We start from the raw sequence: 18890 nt of genomic DNA, 5'->3' as shown, positions 1-18890 counted from the left end.
GCGGACTTTGATCTGAAATATTTTCATGAGCAGCTGAAAAAAATTACCTCATGAAGAGTATTTTTTTCCTCTCCTCTTTCTTATTTAGTTTGCTCTGCAAGTTTCACGCTGACAATAATCATCTTTGCCTTTGTTTTCTCACTTGTATTTGCCAGAAATTTTTCATCTTTGCGTTTCCATCCTTTTCAGGGGGAGAAAAGGGGAGGTTTAACAGTCCTTCCTGTTTACTAGTTTTCCCTCAGATTCTTAGCCCCCAAGTCTGGCTATGGGCGCGTATGTCTCCCTTTCTGCAGACTGAAAGCAGTTCAGATTTTTTTAAATCCCTTTTACTTGTGCCAGACTTTTATTTGCAGCCTTCAGCAATGCAAGAGACATGGTTCAATGTCTCCATCTTACCCAATATCATCACTTTATTAGCTTATTTCAAAACAGTTTATTTCAAAATAGCAGCAAACAATTTTCCACCCTGCCCTCCTTAAGAGACCAGTATTTTTCCAAAGGTACTTCCCTTGCTTCATTTTGTCCTCTGCTGGGGACAGAGGGACAGGCAAAATAACAAGCTGACAAGCTGATACATTTATGAGAACTTCCTCATCTTCCCACCCATAGACTATTGTTCCATTAAGAACACATCTGCATTGTGTTACAGTAGCTGTCATTTTTTACTTTTGTGCAAATGTTTTTGCACTCACAATAAATGTTAGTTTGTTTAAATGTGCCCTGTAAATATCGAGAGTTGTGCTTTCAGTCAGACTTTCCTGAAACGAAGAGTCATTAGAGTAAATGACTTGTGTTATGAGTGCAAATTTATTATGTTCTGGGGGGGGAGGGGGGGGGGGTAGGATTTGGTGTGTCAAACAAGTGAAATTCTTGCTATTATAAATGATTTGTACTGAAATTAAATCTAAATCCCACTGTGGTAGTGATATTCATCATAGCTCTTATAAATACAATTCTTATAACACCTTTTCCTTGTTCTTTAACTCTTCCAGCTGTCCATATACAGGAATCTACTCTGAAGGAGTTGGCACAGGTGGCACAGTCTGTAAAAGAGCAAAGTGTAAGCAGTACACAAATGGATGAAGTAACTCCTGCTGCTACTTTTCAGACTACTGTTAAATTGGGATTAGGAGTAGCTGAGTCTGCAGGACAAGGTGAAGAGGAAAAATCCAAGCTAGAGAAAGAAAGTGAGCATGAAGATGAATCCAACAGTCTATCTGACAAAGAGACAGGTGCTGGAGAACATCATCACTTGCATCTTTCCAGCTGTCATGAATGCTTGCAACTTGAAAACAGTACTATTGAATCAGTCAGATTTGCCTCTGCAGAAGACATTCCAGAACTTTCTGATGAGTGCAATAGCAAACTGGAGGAGAAGAATGATGACTGTCTAGCAAGAGGAATAAAGAGAGTAAACCTTGCTGGAAAGCCCCCTAATATATTGATTTATCTTGGCTCTGAAACTGCAAAAGCGGAATTTGAGCAGGTAAAATCAATCCTTCAAGACTGTATTGATGCAGACAGGTACACCATCTACCAGCTGCATGAGGAACAAGTTCTGAAAGCTCCATGGATTGATAATTCACTGCTGTTGATCATTGCCACAGAGGAGCCTATTTCTGAGGATAACCACAAACAATTTATGAAGTTTTTATCTAAAGGTGGAAAAATTCTAGGGTTTTCTTCATCTTTTACATTTGATGGCATACAAATAAAGAGAAAAAACAAACTGAAGAAGACTGTTCATGAATTAGTGGTCTCTAAAATGGACAGCACTGAAATTAAGTTAAATCTTTTGGTCAGTGGCTGTATTTTTGAGGAAGTGATGAAGAAAGGTACCAGCAAAGTGAAGACATTGAGTCGATTAAATAATGCTGATAAAGATACAGTTATTGTTCATCTCACTTATGGAGACAGTGGAGGAGAAGCTATTCTTTCTCAGGTACTGTGTATGCAGAAGCATTAATTTGCTTGTTGCTATATGATGTTGTGGTATGCTAAAAAAGTTCACTTGCTCCCATTCCATGCTCTTGGGGATGCTTGTCAAGGGGAATGTACAAGGACTCTGAATGCAGAGTGGTTTTCACTTGATCCTTGTTTTCACCATGTAGCCATGCACATGTAGATCATGCAAGATCACAGTGGGTGGTAAAGGAGAGAGCAAATTTGCATAGTAAGCAAGCATCTTCAAGAGCAGAGCTATCCTTTTCTGCCTGCTAGAAGTTGTGCACTGATGCAGCTGTGCATTTTGCAGATTTTGGGAGGTGGGAACAGGAAGAGCTGAGTTGGTGGTGAGCTTGGGGTGAAAGCTTATACTGGCCAGATAAAAAAAGAGACATCCTTACAAAAATATGAACTATGGTGAAGCAGAGAGTCAGGAGAGGATGTAAAATAAACCTTGCAAGAAACTTGAAAGACGTCTCCTCTTAAGGTTTAATGTTAAGGTAGCCAGCACTTCTGGAAATCTGACTAGTGAATGAGAGAGTCCCAGCCTCTATTACTTGTTGCATGCCATGTCTAGAAAGACTGCTGTACAATTCTTGCTTAAGCAAGTAACTACACAGTAAAGGTTAGTCTCTGACTGCACTGAAATGCCATTGTTGATTTAGGTCTGTTGGTTCTTTTTATGCTAGTATTGCTACCATTTTCTCAGTTATATTCTGTTTGTATCTTAGTGTTGTGAATGAAGTGAACATTTTATGATTTCTTTAGCAGTGTTTTGATTAAGGCTAATTTCTAGATGAATGTTAGGTTCATGATGTTGGCCTTGCTGTTCTGTCGTTTAAAAAACCCCTTTATTCAACTGGCATGCATTTTGTCTATTTACTATCAAAATTAAAATTCTAAAACTTGGTTTTTGTTTTCTAGACCTTGACATGTTTTCAGTCAGTAATATATGCTTCTTTTGGGGGGGGAGGTGGGGAGGAGCAGAGAATCTGGTCTGCTGGAAACTTGCTTTTTTGTTTCCTGAGTCGTCTTTCAGGCTTTACACTTGTAAATGTTTAACATTCTGCAGCTAACAAATAGCTCAGAGCACCTGGGGGACAGAAGTGGGGGAGTCTAGAATGAGCCAAAATCTTATTCATTCTACTTAAGAATAATAATATTCCAGCAAATAGGTACCTCTCCAGTGTTATACACATACATTGTGTATTACATCACATTACACACATACGTCACATACATTGTGATCTCTGTGAAAAAAAACCCAACAACCCAACAAAACCCACACCCCCTCAAAAAGTTAAACAACAGATAAGTTCAAGTGTTCATAATCTTTTTTGTTATTGTTACTCTGTCTTCCTGGATAATGGGTGAGGGAGCTTCCATGGCTGTGTTAAAGGTAAATATTGGTCACTGATTAGTTAAATATTCACAGATATCTGGCTAAAGGTTTTAGTGATAGAAAGACTGATAAGAGGTACCATTAAGTTTAGAAAGTAAGTATATGGCCCAGAAGTATGCGTCTACCTGGATGTATAACCTGTGCTATTAAATCTAGAGAGATTTCAGCCATTTCGTAGTAAAACTTTTAAAGTGAGCCTGAAGGCAACTTGCATGTTTTGAGTTAGCCTCAGTAGGAGCAGAGGTAAACATTTTCTTTTTAGCATGGCTGTTCACAATTATATCACTTCCCTTACTCTGTCTTTGCTTTCAAGCAGCACATTGAGAGAAGCAGAGCAAGATTCATTTACCAGTATTTAAGTAGATGAGGAATATAATGGAGACATAGCTGAACAAACTTTATGAAAGATTCTAGGACCTATTTTTACCAGTATTTTAGTTACAGGAGAACTTTCTCAGGAGCCCAGAGCACTCAAATTTAACTGCTCACGTATCAGGTAGCACACACTCTTTTAGCAGTTACGTAATTCAGAAATATTCATCGGGTTTCTTAGAAGTGTTTTAGTCTCTTTCAGTTTTTCATTTAATCTTTCAGATTAAATCTGCTAGCTTTTTGGAAACTCTGTTAGACATAGTAGCATGTTTATAGCTTTATGTAGGAAGCTTTGCCACCCATGTGCTGTATGCTTGTACTATAAAATTGATTAGATACTGTTGCTATCCGTTTCTGCAAGTTCCATGGTAAAACCTGCTTTGCTGTACCGTTTAAATTGACCCTTCTGCTGTAGTAAAATTTAATACTGCAGAGGTTTTCCCCAGAAAAAGGGCATTACAGTATAGCTTCAAAAATCAGATTAAAAGGATTAGTGTGTCATTTTATAATTTTAAATGACTTCCAGTCTGGATTTGAAAAGCCTTATTGTTTTCTCTTCAGGGGACTTACAGTGACATCAGCCATTAAATATTCTGTCACAGACTTGTTGTTTCCCTTTTTTCTGTATTCTTCTGTCCATCCCCGCCCCTTTCAGCATATTTCCCTGAGTTTCAATAAAGTAGATCATATATGAAAGATGAAGAACATCATTAAAATGTGCAAAATTGGAGAAATGAACAAAGATAATAGCTTGTGATTTTCGTTAAATGAATACACATATAGTAGGGTACAAAGGCTTCTAAGTATCTTGGAACACTTATTTAAAAAACAAACACAACTAACAAAAAAACACAAAAAACACCAAACACACAAAAACCCACAAAAAGAACAAAGTAAAAAGGAGATCTAGAAGGGATCTTTTTTTTTTTTCCTGCATTACATTTCTACTTTTTAGCATCTGCTTCAGCCTTGAGAAGTGACTGTCTACAAGGTGATGTTCTGGGGTTCTTAGTTCTCTTTCAGACAGAAGCATTTCTTTATCTGCACTGACTGCAACTTAATTCAGGTGACACAGTAAGGACTCGCTCAGCCTGAGTTCTGCATATCTTGTGCAACCTCTGATAAAGCTCTTTCAATTTTAATGTAATTCTCCTCTTGTACAAGCTAGAATATGACCAATATTGCTGTTGGTTCTGGGTTGCTAGCAGACATGAAAAGCAGCAGGAGAAGTTTAAGTTAGTAAATACAAGTTTAAACAACTCCTCCAGGAGAAGACCAGTTTATTAAGAAGGGATATCTTGTGTAGGTTTCGGAGAAAATTGTAGTATACTGGCAACTGTGATCCCTGAATCGGAAACTATAAATATATAGGTATTCCCTAGTTTATTTGGATAATAAAGCCCTACTTGTGTAGATGTGATGAAGACATGAGAAACTTTTAAATTGCAGTAGTAACACTGGATAGTTCAGCAACCACAGTCAGGACAAAGCTGCATTTGGAACTGTTGTGCTTATCTCTCTCTGCCATGCTAAAATGTGTAATACCAACAAAATAATTTTTTTTTATTCCCTTTGCACATATCCTGCCAGGCACACTTGGAACTGGATATCAATTCTATGGATGTCCAAACTGAAGAGGATTTTAATTTGCTTAAGATAAGCAATACCAAGAGATACGAAGTTCTCAGGGAGATCCTGATATCACTTGGCCTGAGTTGTGAATTAAGTGAAATTCCAATGTTAACACCTATTTACCTTCTTTCTTCTGATGAGGTAAGGCTTCTGCTTACATTTCAGTTGTTTGAGATTTACCCTACAAGGCAAATTCAGTGTTCACTTAAATACACCTTGTTTCTTACATGGTGGTTTTGTTTGGAGAGGTTTACGTATGTATTACAGGTAAGCAAAAAGTTTTTATTTTTACTCTGTCACTATTTGGTTACCTGCTAGTAGTAGTTTTGAATTTAACAATGGGAAAATTGCGCAGGGTTAACTTTTCAGATATATTTGCTACATTTCTGTTAAGAATTCTTATGCTTATTTGGATCCTTCTGCAATATCAAAACACAAAGCTGTGGTAAGGTACAGAAAGAACTGATTTAAAAGACAGGATTTGTTTTTCTTTTAAAACAAGGTAGAAAGTTCTGTATAGGCTGGCAACAAAAGATCAAACCCAAATTATGGAGAAAGGTGTGGCAGACCAAAACTGAAAGACCTGAGTGAGTAGGGAAGAACATGTGACATGAAGAGCTTTATTCCTGAGGATGCTGTAATATTTCCTGGAAATAGAATAGCTTCTTGTAATTCAAATAGTCAGCTGACTATTCTGGACTTCTGAATTTGAGACATTGCTATGAAGAATTGTGAAGAACATATAAAACAGTAATTTTAACTTTTTTTTAAAAAAAACATTACTTCAGATACATGAGAACCATATTATATTGATCTGAAGGGGTTAAGCAGTAAGTGATTAAAAAGCAATACAGGCTCTTTGAGGTTGTTGTTGTTTCCAGCCCATATAGTGCTGTCACTACTTGCTCTTAGCACATTTGTCTGATTCCTGCTCCTTTTCTGTACCACGCTTACATTAGCACAGAAATGAGATGTCTGTCTTCAGAGGAACTCAACTATAGAAGCTCCTCCTTGGATGCCTGTTTTCAGCAGTATCATATATAACATCCTTTTTTGGCTACAGGATCAATCAATGAAAAAAGTGACATATTACAGCTGAATGTTTTTAAATAACTTGGGTGATATTTTAGATTTAGATTGTACTTTTCAAAACACTGTTCATTAATCCGTAAGGTGGGTATGATAAGCATTGCACAACTTATAGATCGGGAATATGTGATACGTTACTTCATTGTATGGCAGGTAAGTCAGTAGCAGATTCAGACAAACTGACTAAAATACTATTAATAGGTGAATCTGTAAATTCGAATCTGCATTTGTTTTCTATGTTTCTGAAGGTACTGCCAAAACTTTCTACCAATGCATTAAGTAATGCCCTCACATAGCAACTTGGATTGGATGTAACAATTGATCAAAATTAGGCAAAATACAGAGAGCTTTTTTTTATTACCCTTTCACGTGTGCCAAACTGCCAGATCCATCTCCACTTTAAAATTGTGAAAATACTATTGGAAGTGCTTCTATTCAGCCTTCTGCTTGAAGCAGGACTGTTACCAACACTAGATCAGGTCAGCCATGCCCTTTGGTTGAATCTCGAAAACCTCCAAGGGTGCATGCTACAACCTGTCTGTGCAACCTGTTCCAGTGCTGCTGTACAATTCTAGTGATTTTTTTTTTTAATTTTTATTTTTTCCTGATGTCCCACCTGACCATCTCAAGCTGCAATTTATGGCTGTTGATGCTTTATTACATTATCTGGCTCTACGAAGAAGCATTTGGCTCTGTCATTCTTTTAACTCTCTTAAGTAGTTACAGGTTGTTATTAAATCACTCCTTAGCCTCCTGTTTGCCAAACTGAATAAACCCAGCTTCGTCATCCTCTTCTTATAGATGCATTGTATACCCCTAACCCCTTTGGGGTTGCTTTCCAAGGAATCCTAACTAGCAATTCCTTGCATAAGCTGAAGTCTGCTTTCCCAAGACCTAACTCTGCTGCTTCCCCTCTCAGCCTTCCTCCAGATCTTGGATTCTCATGGTTGCTACAGCCAATGCTGCTGTCTGTGACCAAATAAGAAACAAGTTCTTCCCTGTCTGTGAGCAGTAAATTCTTAAGAATTTATTATCTATGTATGTGGCAGATGTGGAAACAAAACTAAAACCCATTTAGCCTTTTTGACTAACATTAAATGTGCTCTTGAAGTTTATTTGTAGTTTCTTGAACTCTTTCCTTTTTTGTTCTCCTCCTTCACTCTTTTTTCATGATTGTTTCTTTCCTATGCACTTGCAATTTTCAAACATGCCGTGAATAAAAAAAGTTAGCAAATTTCTATCCAAACTTGCCATCTAGTGGCATATTACAGGTTGCAGGCCATCTATTAAAGATACTTTTGCAGTGTATATTGTAAAGTTAAAGTTTATACTAAAATTAGTTTTTTAAATGTTGTTTTTCCACAACTTTTTTTTTAAATGATAGTTTTCCTGTGCTTGTATGTGTAGGCACAGTTTCAATATCTTCCGCTTTAGCAATGACATGCTTCCAGAATATTGTGTGAAAGAACTTGCAACTTGTGTGTAAAAACTACAGTTAATAATGAGGAGATAGCATATTAAAATAAATAAGGAGTATGTAATAGTTCAGCTTTCTAACAAGTTAGTTATTTTTCTCCATACATCATGTTCTACATAGGTTGTCTTGCTTTCCTAGCAAACAAGGAGATACCAGAAATGTACCTGACAGGTGAATAATTTGAGGAAATACTTAAACTTTTTTAAGATCAGAGTGAGTCAATAGTACTGGAAGTAGAGGAAACCATCTTGCAAGCTCTAGTACTCTTGAACTTCCTTCTTTTTTTATCACTATTTGTATGGAGAGCTTGTCCAGTACAGGTCACTGGGGATGTATTGGATAGTATATTCCTTCCCTGAGAGATTATCCAAGTAATGCTCATTGACAGCAAGTGACTTTTGGATTATTTTCTTATGCTTCCCTGTAATAAGAAATGTCATAATGAGTCAACTAATGATCAAGCAAGCTCAATGTCCTGTTAGCAGTTCCAAAAATGGAAGAATGGTAAATGCTCTTCTCCTTGTTTCTAAGAGTTGGCAGTTCACTAATGATTTCTCACCCCCAAAATGGAGATTGCATCTGTACCATTATGTTTTAAAAACCACTGGTAGACCTAATCTTGTCAGATTTTTCTAATTAATTTTAGAAACTACAAGCTCCTTTTGCTTACGTGGAAGAAATAATAATTGATTTTGCTCTGCATTTTCTACTCCATTAAGAAAAAAAGTAGATTTTGTTGTTGTTGTTGTTTTTAAATTCTTTAAATTTAAAGTGCTAGTTTAGTTAGTTTTTTCTTTCTGGTCTGTAAGTTTCAATTTACAGTAGAGCTGTACCCTGTTCGGTGTGATTTCCTTGGTTTCTCTTCCCCACTCCTTTTCCTCCTTTATCACTTCAGAACTTTCATCAGACCTATTTTCTACTACATGGTGGACATCAGATAAAACTTTCTCCACTTTATTATATGAATAAATAGCTTCTCTTGTCTTTTCCTCTCCCTACAATTCCTGAACAATCTGTGTCTTTTTGCATCATTGTTGTGATGCTGTTAATAATCCCATCAAATCTATTCTGCTGATTGGTAAAAATTTGATTATTAAGACTTTCAGATCTTCCTGTCTGCTCTCTGGGTCTTGGACAGTGCCTTTTGCAATGTAATTTTTAGCTGCTTCTGAGGGGTGGATTGGAAATTTTTTTTTTTCCTCCTTAGGATTCACATTTTGAAGTTTTAGTTTCCAGTTTATATGGTTATCATGTATCTTAAAATCACAGTCTTACTACATGGATTTAAAAAAGCCAATAAAATATGAGCAGAACTGGCATTAGCTTTCTGAAAATCAGTGTAACTTTAGAATTTGGGGAGACAATTTCTTTAATTCCTCAAAAAAAAAAAAAGCTAATTCTGGGGAGAAGAGTTGAATTTTGACTTTAAGTGTCCAGGATTTCATTTATGTTATCTATTACTTTTTTTTAAGTTTATATGTAGTAAAAACTGGGGGCTTGGTTTGATGTAAGAAAAAACAAGCAAAGGTATAATTAACTTACATATAATTAAATTTGAATATAGTGTCCTTTTCTTTGAAAAAAGACTTGGAAAGGCAGGTGTTAATGTTTTATGAGGAGTTACAAACTTTGTAATACACTTTTTGCCTTTGGCATATGAAAAGAAAATTTTAGTTTAGGATGGAATGTAGGAGATTTGGGAAGAAATATCTAAACCTTGACAGTAGTTATGTTGAAAATTACACAATTAAATTTTATAACTTAAGAAAAATACATTAGGAATGGGATGGTCAAGCTTTTAAAAAAGTGATATATTGACTGCATATGTCTTAGCCAGACTAGATTTATACTGCTGATACTGTTCTAAAACAGGCAGAGATTTCCAGCTGTGCTATATTCAGGTTGGAGATAGGGTGAGTTGGAGGCTGTACTAAATAAGCAGTGAATCTCATTTTAGCTGTTGAATATCTTTCTAAGCAGTGGAAATTAGATCACATTGTTACCACTGTTGGAGTAACAATATTTAGGTTACTTGTCAGTAGAAAGTTAAAATGTCAGATTGAGATGTCGAACTAGAAAATGTGATTTATTAAATTTTTGTGTGTATTGCAGTTCTCAAATAACGTTACTGCTGTGATTGATTCCCATATCTTGGGGATTTTCAGTTTTACCTTTTTTTTTTTTTTCTTTTTTTCTTTTTTTCCCTTCTGTGTTTCTTTTGTTTACCTGGCTTTTTCTTAAAATGTCCACAGGCTCTACCAGTCTGAGATTGAAATTCTGGTAATATTATGGCTTTGAAATCAAATAAAAGCTCTAGCATCTGAGTAATGGATGATAATGTCCATCTGTTAAGAGGTCTAGATCTTGCCATGTAGAGTTATGCTAGTCAGTCCTCAGCTAGTGCTCACTGCTGTTGGTGTTGAGTGATTGCTGTGAGAGTGTGCACTTTTTATTCCTGATCTCCTTTCTTGTAAATAGAGTATAAGGTAGGGGGCCTGGAAAGTAACAGCACTTGAGGCAACTCTTTCATCACAAGACTTTTTGCACTAAGGCTTGCAAGTATGGTTTGCTTCAGATACACTCATATGGACATTTTGAAATTCGGTTAACTGAGAAAAATATGTATTATATTGATACAGTGCTACAATATAAAAGCAATATAGTATGAAAGGCAGGTTACTTGCTGGTTAAAAGTTTAGTTAAATCTGCACAACGTATTGATGTTGAATGTAATTTTAGAGACAAGTATTGATACTGAAACACAGCACCTTTTTGCTTTTCCTCTTTTCTTGATCTGGTATAAAACAGTTAAGCAAATTGTAGACCTACACATTCTGTAAAAAGAAAATTTTGTGTAGCTGTGGTGCAGGGTGAACTCAAAGTGTTGAAACAAATGGTGATCAGTGTAAGACTGTTGTCTGGCACCCATATGTTCAGTGGCAGCTTCAAGCATAGAGATTTGATTTTTTCTGCAGCTTTGCCTTTAAATGCTGAAATATTTACTCTTTCACATTGCCATCTTAAAGGATACTTTTTCAGACATAAATGCTAGGATTATATTTTATTGCCATAAGTTTCAGCATAACATCTTCTAGGTTTCAAAACAAGAATTCTCTTGAAGAATGAGAGAGATTTGTCAGAATAGTGATTATTTCCATTAGGAAGTATATTACACCCACACATTTGCTGATCTGAAGCCTCTCAAACTTGAATACTAACTCCTCAGGCTGTGTTAGGCCGAGTCACTTTTTTCAATATCTTCCAAATGGATGGTGGCCAAATGATGAAATGTAAGCAGTCTTCATTACTTTGGCTCAGCTAGTAACCATCTTTTAAACAGTATGTTCTTCCAGAATCATAAACAGTCAATACAAACATATTGGTTGAAGCTTGAAGTTGGGGGTTTTAACTCTTGTTTCTTAGAGGCAGAAAGAATAATTTAAAAGTACAATTGAATGCACCTCTTGAATTTCAAACTCTTCCTTTAGAGGACACTTTGAGAATCAGAATAATGCGCTTACAAGGGTAATGCAGTGTGAAGACAACTTTGTGTATTTGAATAACTCAGTATACTACAGCACAATCAGAATTCAGTCAGACCAAATTTACATGTCTTGAGCTGCAGTTTTGATTCTGCAATGGCATCGGTTGTTTTTAAATTCCAAGTCCATTATGTCAGCAAAGAGAGTATGGAGTTACTTTATCCTGAATAAATCTTTCTTTGAGGATGGGAAATTTGAACTCTCAGCTAACACTATAATGAACCTAGATTTCAGGGTACATTTTGAGACAATTGTTTCTGAAATATTTCCATGCATATTAATGTGTATTGTAGAACTTGAGATTGAACTGTGAAACTTCAGAGTTTTTTAAAAATTTCCCGTGCTAAAATCAGGGATAGTTATACTGAAACTCCAAAGCCTTATTTTTATTGCTATCCAAGTTTTCATGCTTAAAAGTGAACCAAAAATGTATAATCTACAAAACAGGAGACTTGCTTATTTTCTCCTATCATCCTCAAAGCATAAGCATTGTCCCTGCCTTTTTAGCCAGTAGGACAAAAAGCAAGAGCCCTTTGGAAGTACTTATTCCAGAAAGGAAATTTGCTCTTTGCTCTGCTCAGAAGTAATCTGAGAGCTGAGAAAAATGTTGAATGAAAAGCATACCACGTGAGAGATCTGAAAGGATTCTGTCGATCACTGATAAATAGATTGTCTAACATTTTTTTACTTTTGTTAACCTATTATATGTATTATTTCAAATGAACAGTGCATTATTGCCAGAAATCTTTGTCTGTAACTTGAAAGCTTTGCCAGTCTGTCTCTTGGCTAGGAATGAAAATGTCTTTTATGGCAAAGTTGCTTCAGGAAAAAAAAAAAAAAAGTAGATACAGCAATGTAAATGCATCTATACCAGTAAAAATGTGTATTTGCTGGAACAGCTTATTCTTTTTGGGAAATGGATTTAATGTATGCCATGTGTGGAACTCTTTTTGCTGTTAAAAGCTGTGTTTCTGCTAGGCTGGTCAGGCAATGCAGTGCATTTGGCAAACCATTTGTGTTCTGACAGGTAGTATGCTTTTTCTCATAAGTGGCTTTCTGAAGAATTTATCTGTAAAACTTAACCCAAGGACTGATAACAAAGTACTATCAATTAAAAAATATTTGTAATTTAACTCCATGTGTTTAGGGTTTTTTTCCCATAATAAATTCAAATTTATTTGTTGGCTTGCAAGGCTTTGAGTTGCATGTGTATGCAGGGAGGGTGGGTTTGTTTTGTATTCTTCCCTCTCCCCTCCTCAAATTAACTTTTTGTTTCTTTATAACAAAACTAGCAAACCCAGAGGGGTCACACCGATCGTAAACCAAAACTATTTCAGTGTTGTTGTCATTCATTGAAAAGCTCTGTGTATCAATGTCTGGATTCTAATAGCAGTCCCTACTGTTTGCTGGTGTTTAAGTGTGTGGTTCTGAATGGCCCTCTAAGAGGGTTATTTGACAGTCAGTAGATCCTCCCAACCTCCCCAACCCCTCCTTGCACTCAAGATAATGAAGGTACATAGGGACCGTCTCCTGCTTTGACAGTTCAGACCTCTTTTGGTCGGAGGAAAGCAGAAAGCCATTCTTCTGAGAGCTAATGCCACCCTGACTGAGGGGTGAGCCCCTGCAGATTCCTGGTTTGTGCCCACTTCCAGAGGCGAGAAGTTTGCCAGCTAAATCCTCTGCGGGTTCAGCATGGAAAAAGGCCAGTCTCAGAAGTACTTAGGCTGTGTAGGGCTTTTTGGGCACCGACCAGCTCCGTCATAGTGCTGGGTATAAGAAGAGAGAACTCAATGACATGGCAGAATAAATTGTAGAGATTTAAGATGATGTGTTTTTACTGCACACTTGTGAATGGCTAAGAGAATGATTATGGTCAGGTACTGTGGCTTACCAAGCACAGGGTAATTTCTTAATGTTTGGTAACTTAATAGAATAACTGATAAGAGGGATGCTCCTCTGTTTTCTGTCCTTGCCCTGTCTAGCTTACAGACAGAGGATGAACTATGGGACTTGAAGGTAGGTGCAGCATGAGTGAGGATGGATAGAAAGGGGAAGAGAAGGAAATCTGCACATGGGCACCAAAATACTGGTTCTTGTTTCTCAGTGATATTTCCTGTTGTACCTCAGTGAACAGTTTTGTAAAACTTGTCATACAGTTGTGTAGTAGATGGAGGTGGAATAAGCACTGTATATTTTAGTGTGCCTTCTTTCTCCTCAGTCTTCTGTTATTCTGCATACCTTTATTAGTGTAATTTCCTAATAGATCTGCCAGTTCGTTAGTAAAATTTTTAAATTTTTGGGTTCCAACTATTTGGTAGAGGTAAAAGCTTAAAAGAAGCTGAGTTTCTCTAGCAAATTTTATAACATGCAGTCCAGGGCAGGATGCTTTTCAAAGCTAGCTGTATGCCAAGGCAGCCTATCAGTCTTGCCGGGCAATAAAGAGATGCTAGTGGGACTGCCAGTCTGCTTAAACACTGCTCTGACAGAAACACCCACCCTCTTCTGCTCCCCTCCCATCTGGTAGGGCAAGTGGTAGTAAAGAGGCAGGAACTTGTGAGGGACTGAGTGTGTTGCTGTGAAGGAAGGAAAGGGGTATCATGGGGGGGCTGAGGTGTGGGAGCTTGGAGATACAGGGTAGATGATGTGGAGTGATACCAGCTTTATGTGTAACTGCATAGGTGATCTTATGGGGAGCTGCAATAACAAGAACAGTAACAGATAACTATAGATCTGCTGCCTGACACTTAAGTTCTTCCGCATAGCTGAAAGAGGTGATGAGAGTGTGACAAAGGGAAGCAGCACACTGCTCTCACAGAAAGAACATCAATGCGATATTGAATTGGCTCCTTCCTCTCATAACACTTCCCCACCCCCAAATAAGGGAGTAGTGCAGGGAAGGGCAATGCTTTCTGAATTTTCAGGTCTCTACTGTTGACTGGAGCCTTGCTGGTCTCACTGCCTAGAAACAGGAGCCATTGTCCCTCTCCAGAGGCTGAAAAGAGTGTCTTTTCTTGGCTCTCTTCAGATACAAAGAGCTTGCTTGGATCAGTGAGGGTTGTTAAATTGACATCTTGCCTTGAAAAATTGTTTTGTTCTTAAAAAAAACTTTTGCCTGTGCTGCTGAGAAACATTCAGCTGGCCCTGTTGAGAGAAGAGAGAGAAGCAAAGGTGTGGGAGATATCAGAAATAGTAATAGTGACTGTGTGTAGAAGGCATGGAGAAAGAGACAATGAGGGCCATTGCAGTTAAACTATGAGACACAGTTACAGGAAACTAGGCTTTCCTGGCTCTCTGCTCAGAGGCTGTTTTTTTAATCAATCTTATAATGCAAAATGACTATGAAAGTGTAGAAGGTTTTTTACTAACTTTTGAGACAAAATTTTAGTATTCAATAGAGGTTTTTTTTTCCTGGGTGCAAACTCAGTAGTCCAGGCTCAGGATCTGACTCACAGCTGAGCTTTGTTCATGCTGGCTTCTGTAAGTACTAGAAGGCTAAGTTAACTCTTCATTTGTTCACTCATAAAAGTTTCTTCAGACTTCTCCCTGGAGCTGTTTATTGAAGAAAGGCTGGCATGCTGCAGATATTTTCAGTGCATTCACCAACACTATGAGACTCCAGTATTAATCAGCGTCCCTGCCCAGCTGAGCTAGGACAATGTTGGCATTACATTAAAATCACCGTGAACCTCTATTGCTCTCAAAAGCTGGATGCAGTTGCGGCTTTTTATACAACTCCTCTAGTGAGGGAAGGTGTCTTACCACTAGGGGTCACTTATGAGCTGGCTTTAGAGAACACAGTAAAGCAAAAAATAAGGAAGGGATGGAAAACATTTTATGTGTAGTGTGTTTTATATAGATTTGCATTAAAATATCTTTGCATGTTTGCAGCTACTGCCCTGTATAATATTTCCTCAATTTTAAAATGGCATTTTAAATTCCACAGGAATCGATGGTACGTAGTGTCAAAATACAGTAAAACATTTTCAATTAAGAAATCTTGATGGGAGATGAAGGGGACTCCAAAAGTGGAGCCAAGTAATTCCAGGTGGTTGCTAAAGCTACCTTTTGCTTTTCTGTTGTTTATCTTCAGGGAATATTTACCATATATTTGGGGGAGGGGGGAAAGAGCAATCTGGCAAACATTCCCTTTATTTTACACTCCTCTAGTTAAAAACCTGTTTTCCTTCTTGCATGATAGCAGCAAACATGCTGTTTATGTTAAACAACCATGAATCACATTTGTAGGCATGTAATAATGAATAGCGTACTTATGTTGCATTATGGTTTGTAAACAACTTTTTGACTATGTATTGATTCAATAAATGTTTTTGATCATTTGGAAAATGCAAGAAGCTTTGAGGAATGAAAGAAAATATCTTGTTTATAGCAATCTCCATAAAAAGGGTCTTTATGCTGCTGTGAGAACTAAAAGTTAATGCCTTTTGTACTGAGTAGCGTTTAATCTTATTGTAGAGCTAGCTCTGATATGAAATTATTATGTGCTGGCATCTAACCAAAGTGCAGCTCATTGAAGTGTATTCTATCATGTTTCAAGGCTTGCCTCTAGTCAGTGTGCATGATACTTCACAACCACTTTCTTCAGTAGGCATGTTCTTTCTGTACTGTAGAGAATGGAAAATTTTATTATCCTTTCAGAATTGCTTATGTAATACATACTGAAAACATTTGTGAGCTTGATGTTCATGTCTTCTGCTAACTTCTCACTCCTGAAATGATAGAGAATAGCGTTAGGGTTGGATACCCTTTCTTGAGTATAGGTCACTCAGCAGAGAGCGTTGCTAGCCAGTGCATGAGGCTGAGTTTTCTTAGTTTCAGTTTATCTTGGAGTTTGTAGTAGGAATCTAAATAAAAAAAGTAAAATCCACAGTGGCAGACTAATCCAAATTCATGTTGGTTCTGTGTCTAACACAGGCACACATTCTATCTTAATGTGAAGGCTGTAATTAAAATTACTGGTCTTGGATTTTGTTTCAGCGCTCAAAAGTTGTAACTGATAAACCTTTTGCAGTCAGGGTTCAGGGTACTGCCTTTGAGCAGATGGGTGATTTTAGATAGCAAGAATCCATAACTTGTGACAAACGCTCTGGAGATCTGGCAATTTGGCATCGATTCGTTTACTATGACCTCACTGGTAAAGATCTGACAAAAGTGGAGTATTTCCAAACATAAAAAACTTGAGATTCTCTGACTGTCAGTGGGGCCTGTGGCTAATTTATGTAAGTGAGACTGGGAAAATGAGAACAGGCTTGGCATCAGCTGGAGTCCTGTGAGATGCTATCATGTTACCATTGCTCAGAAATGACGATACATTTCCACAATGAGAAATCATTATAATGGTTATCTAACAGTTTAATTAGTGCTTCTTTTGTATCTTTACTTTTAAACAAATTATGTCTAGATGGTATAAGACTATATATTTTAATTAAAAGGAAAAGTTGAATAAAAATATATAACCAAGAGGAAATAGAAGTGTCTCCTTATATTGCTCTTCAAAAAAGATAAAACTACAAACTTTAGCTTTTTTTGAAATAGTGCTTTTACCACATTGAGGTCTTCTGAATATATTTCTTTGACTTTTAACGGTGCTTTGACAATTCAGTTACACAATAATGTTATCAGAAAAAAAATTGTCCACAACACAAAGCTTATTATTTAAGTTTATCAAGTTTAATTTATTCTGGAAAATTAAGATGGGAGTTTAATTAGAGTTATCATTGATTTAAAAGACATTCCAGTATTCTCAGAGTTTGTCGATGAAGAAGACGAAGACTGCAAAAAAAATTATCAAATATGACTTGTGTCAGCAATTGATAGGGAAGGGACTGACTTAGAGATTCTGTTGTATTTATCATTTGACAGTTCATTTTAAGAAATGATTTGGGGTTTCTGACATGTTGAGGAAATCCTGAAATTCCAGGTGCAGTGGGAATGGAATTTGCCATGTGACTATCTGGCTGACGTTATGCAGTTCTTATAGTGAAAAGCTGATTAAAGAACAGCTGTTAGTTTAAATCAGAAAGTTTGCTGTAGTTTCTACTACAACTTTTATGTGAAAGCTTTTTTTATTTGGGTTTTAGTCAGTCTTCACAGCAAGTGGAATGTGTTCCAGTTTAGTAAATCACTGTACTCAGTTACTTGGCAATTGTAGTGGTGACACTAATTACAAGGGATTTACGTGAATATTGAAGCAAGGTTTTCTCAGAAGAAAAAAATCAGAATAAATCTTTTTCTGTCTGTTTTCATGGTATGCGTATTTTTCTTCAGCCAGTGAAAGTATCCTCTGTAAAAGTGCTGTGTAGCTAAGTCCATCAGGGCAACCTGTATTCTTACAGTTAGATTATACAGGCCTGTGCTTCACAGGATTACATGATTTAATTTTAAGAATTTCAGCTGGTCACCATTTTATCTGTGCCAGCATTCCCTTGTGCAAACACTAGAGGATGTACAATGGTGATGAAGTTCAGTACTTAAGTATGGCACTACATCTGTATAAAATTATATATACAGACTTGTGTAAGTCTGTGTGTATATGTGTGTTAATATGTATCTTTTTAAAAACTCTGTATATATTCTTATTTTATTAGCCATATTGGCAACCTCAAGTTTCAGAAATCAAGTTAAGTCTTTCTTTACCCCTTCCTTAATAAATGCATGATATAGTAGAAATTATGAAAGTGACACAGGCCCAGAGAAGACGACTAGCCCTGGAGAAGAACTCCAGCCCTGAGAAAAGTTGAGTTAGAGTTACTCATCTAGTGTGTAAATTGGAGCATGCTCCTTGACTGATGAGGGTAAGAACTTTTTTGAGAGGAAAAAACCTCAGGAAGAAGAGTTAGTGGATCTAGTTTGATACCAGATGAAAGAGAAGACAGACACTGTGTGGGAGGAGAGAGGGGAATGGGGTAACAGCTGAAGAGGCAGAGGTAAGGAGCAAGACTTGACCATATAGAAAACAACTTGTATTACTGCATTTTCTAGCATTCCCTACAGCTGCTAGTTATCATAATGCATATCTAAAAAATTTAGCTATAAAATCTGTGTTACTTTGGACTGATCATTTCACTAGCATGTAAGATACATGACAACATTTGATTTTTAGAGCTTCCTTTATTGAGAATCACTTCCCTTATCTAGTGTGTATTGTTTCTCAAGTGTGTACTAAATTGTACTGTTAAACTTATTTAAGAAATATTTTAAGTACTACTTCAGAAAACACTTCAAAATATCCTTCTGAATTTCTAAAAACTGAATAAATGTATAATTAAAGTTAAAGCCAAGCTTTAAAATGTATAATTAAAGTTAAAGCCAAGCTTTAGCAGGATCAGTATTGGGGAGACTAGTACAGCCTGTCCCTACTTGTTTTAACATGGATAAGAATCCTTACTGCAGTTTAAGAGTAGTAGTGGCCATA

General features: G+C 36.8%; 1 protein-coding gene across 3 annotated transcripts in view; it reads left to right on the top strand.

Moving 5' to 3' along the window:
• Positions 1-18890, top strand: part of HLCS (holocarboxylase synthetase) — a 126473-nt gene that overhangs the window by 11592 nt on the left and 95991 nt on the right. For all 3 annotated transcript variants that reach the window (XM_072846515.1, XM_072846532.1, XM_072846524.1), the window contains exons 4-5: positions 993-1942; positions 5309-5491. In XM_072846515.1, the coding sequence (XP_072702616.1) occupies positions 993-1942; positions 5309-5491 (1133 nt within the window). The remainder of the gene's footprint in view (positions 1-992; positions 1943-5308; positions 5492-18890) is intronic.

This window comes from Ciconia boyciana, chromosome 1, assembly GCF_034638445.1.
Source record: "Ciconia boyciana chromosome 1, ASM3463844v1, whole genome shotgun sequence".
NCBI classification, from domain to species: domain Eukaryota; kingdom Metazoa; phylum Chordata; class Aves; order Ciconiiformes; family Ciconiidae; genus Ciconia; species Ciconia boyciana.
Note: the sequence above shows the minus strand (reverse complement) of the source record. Positions and strands in the feature narration are given on the sequence as shown.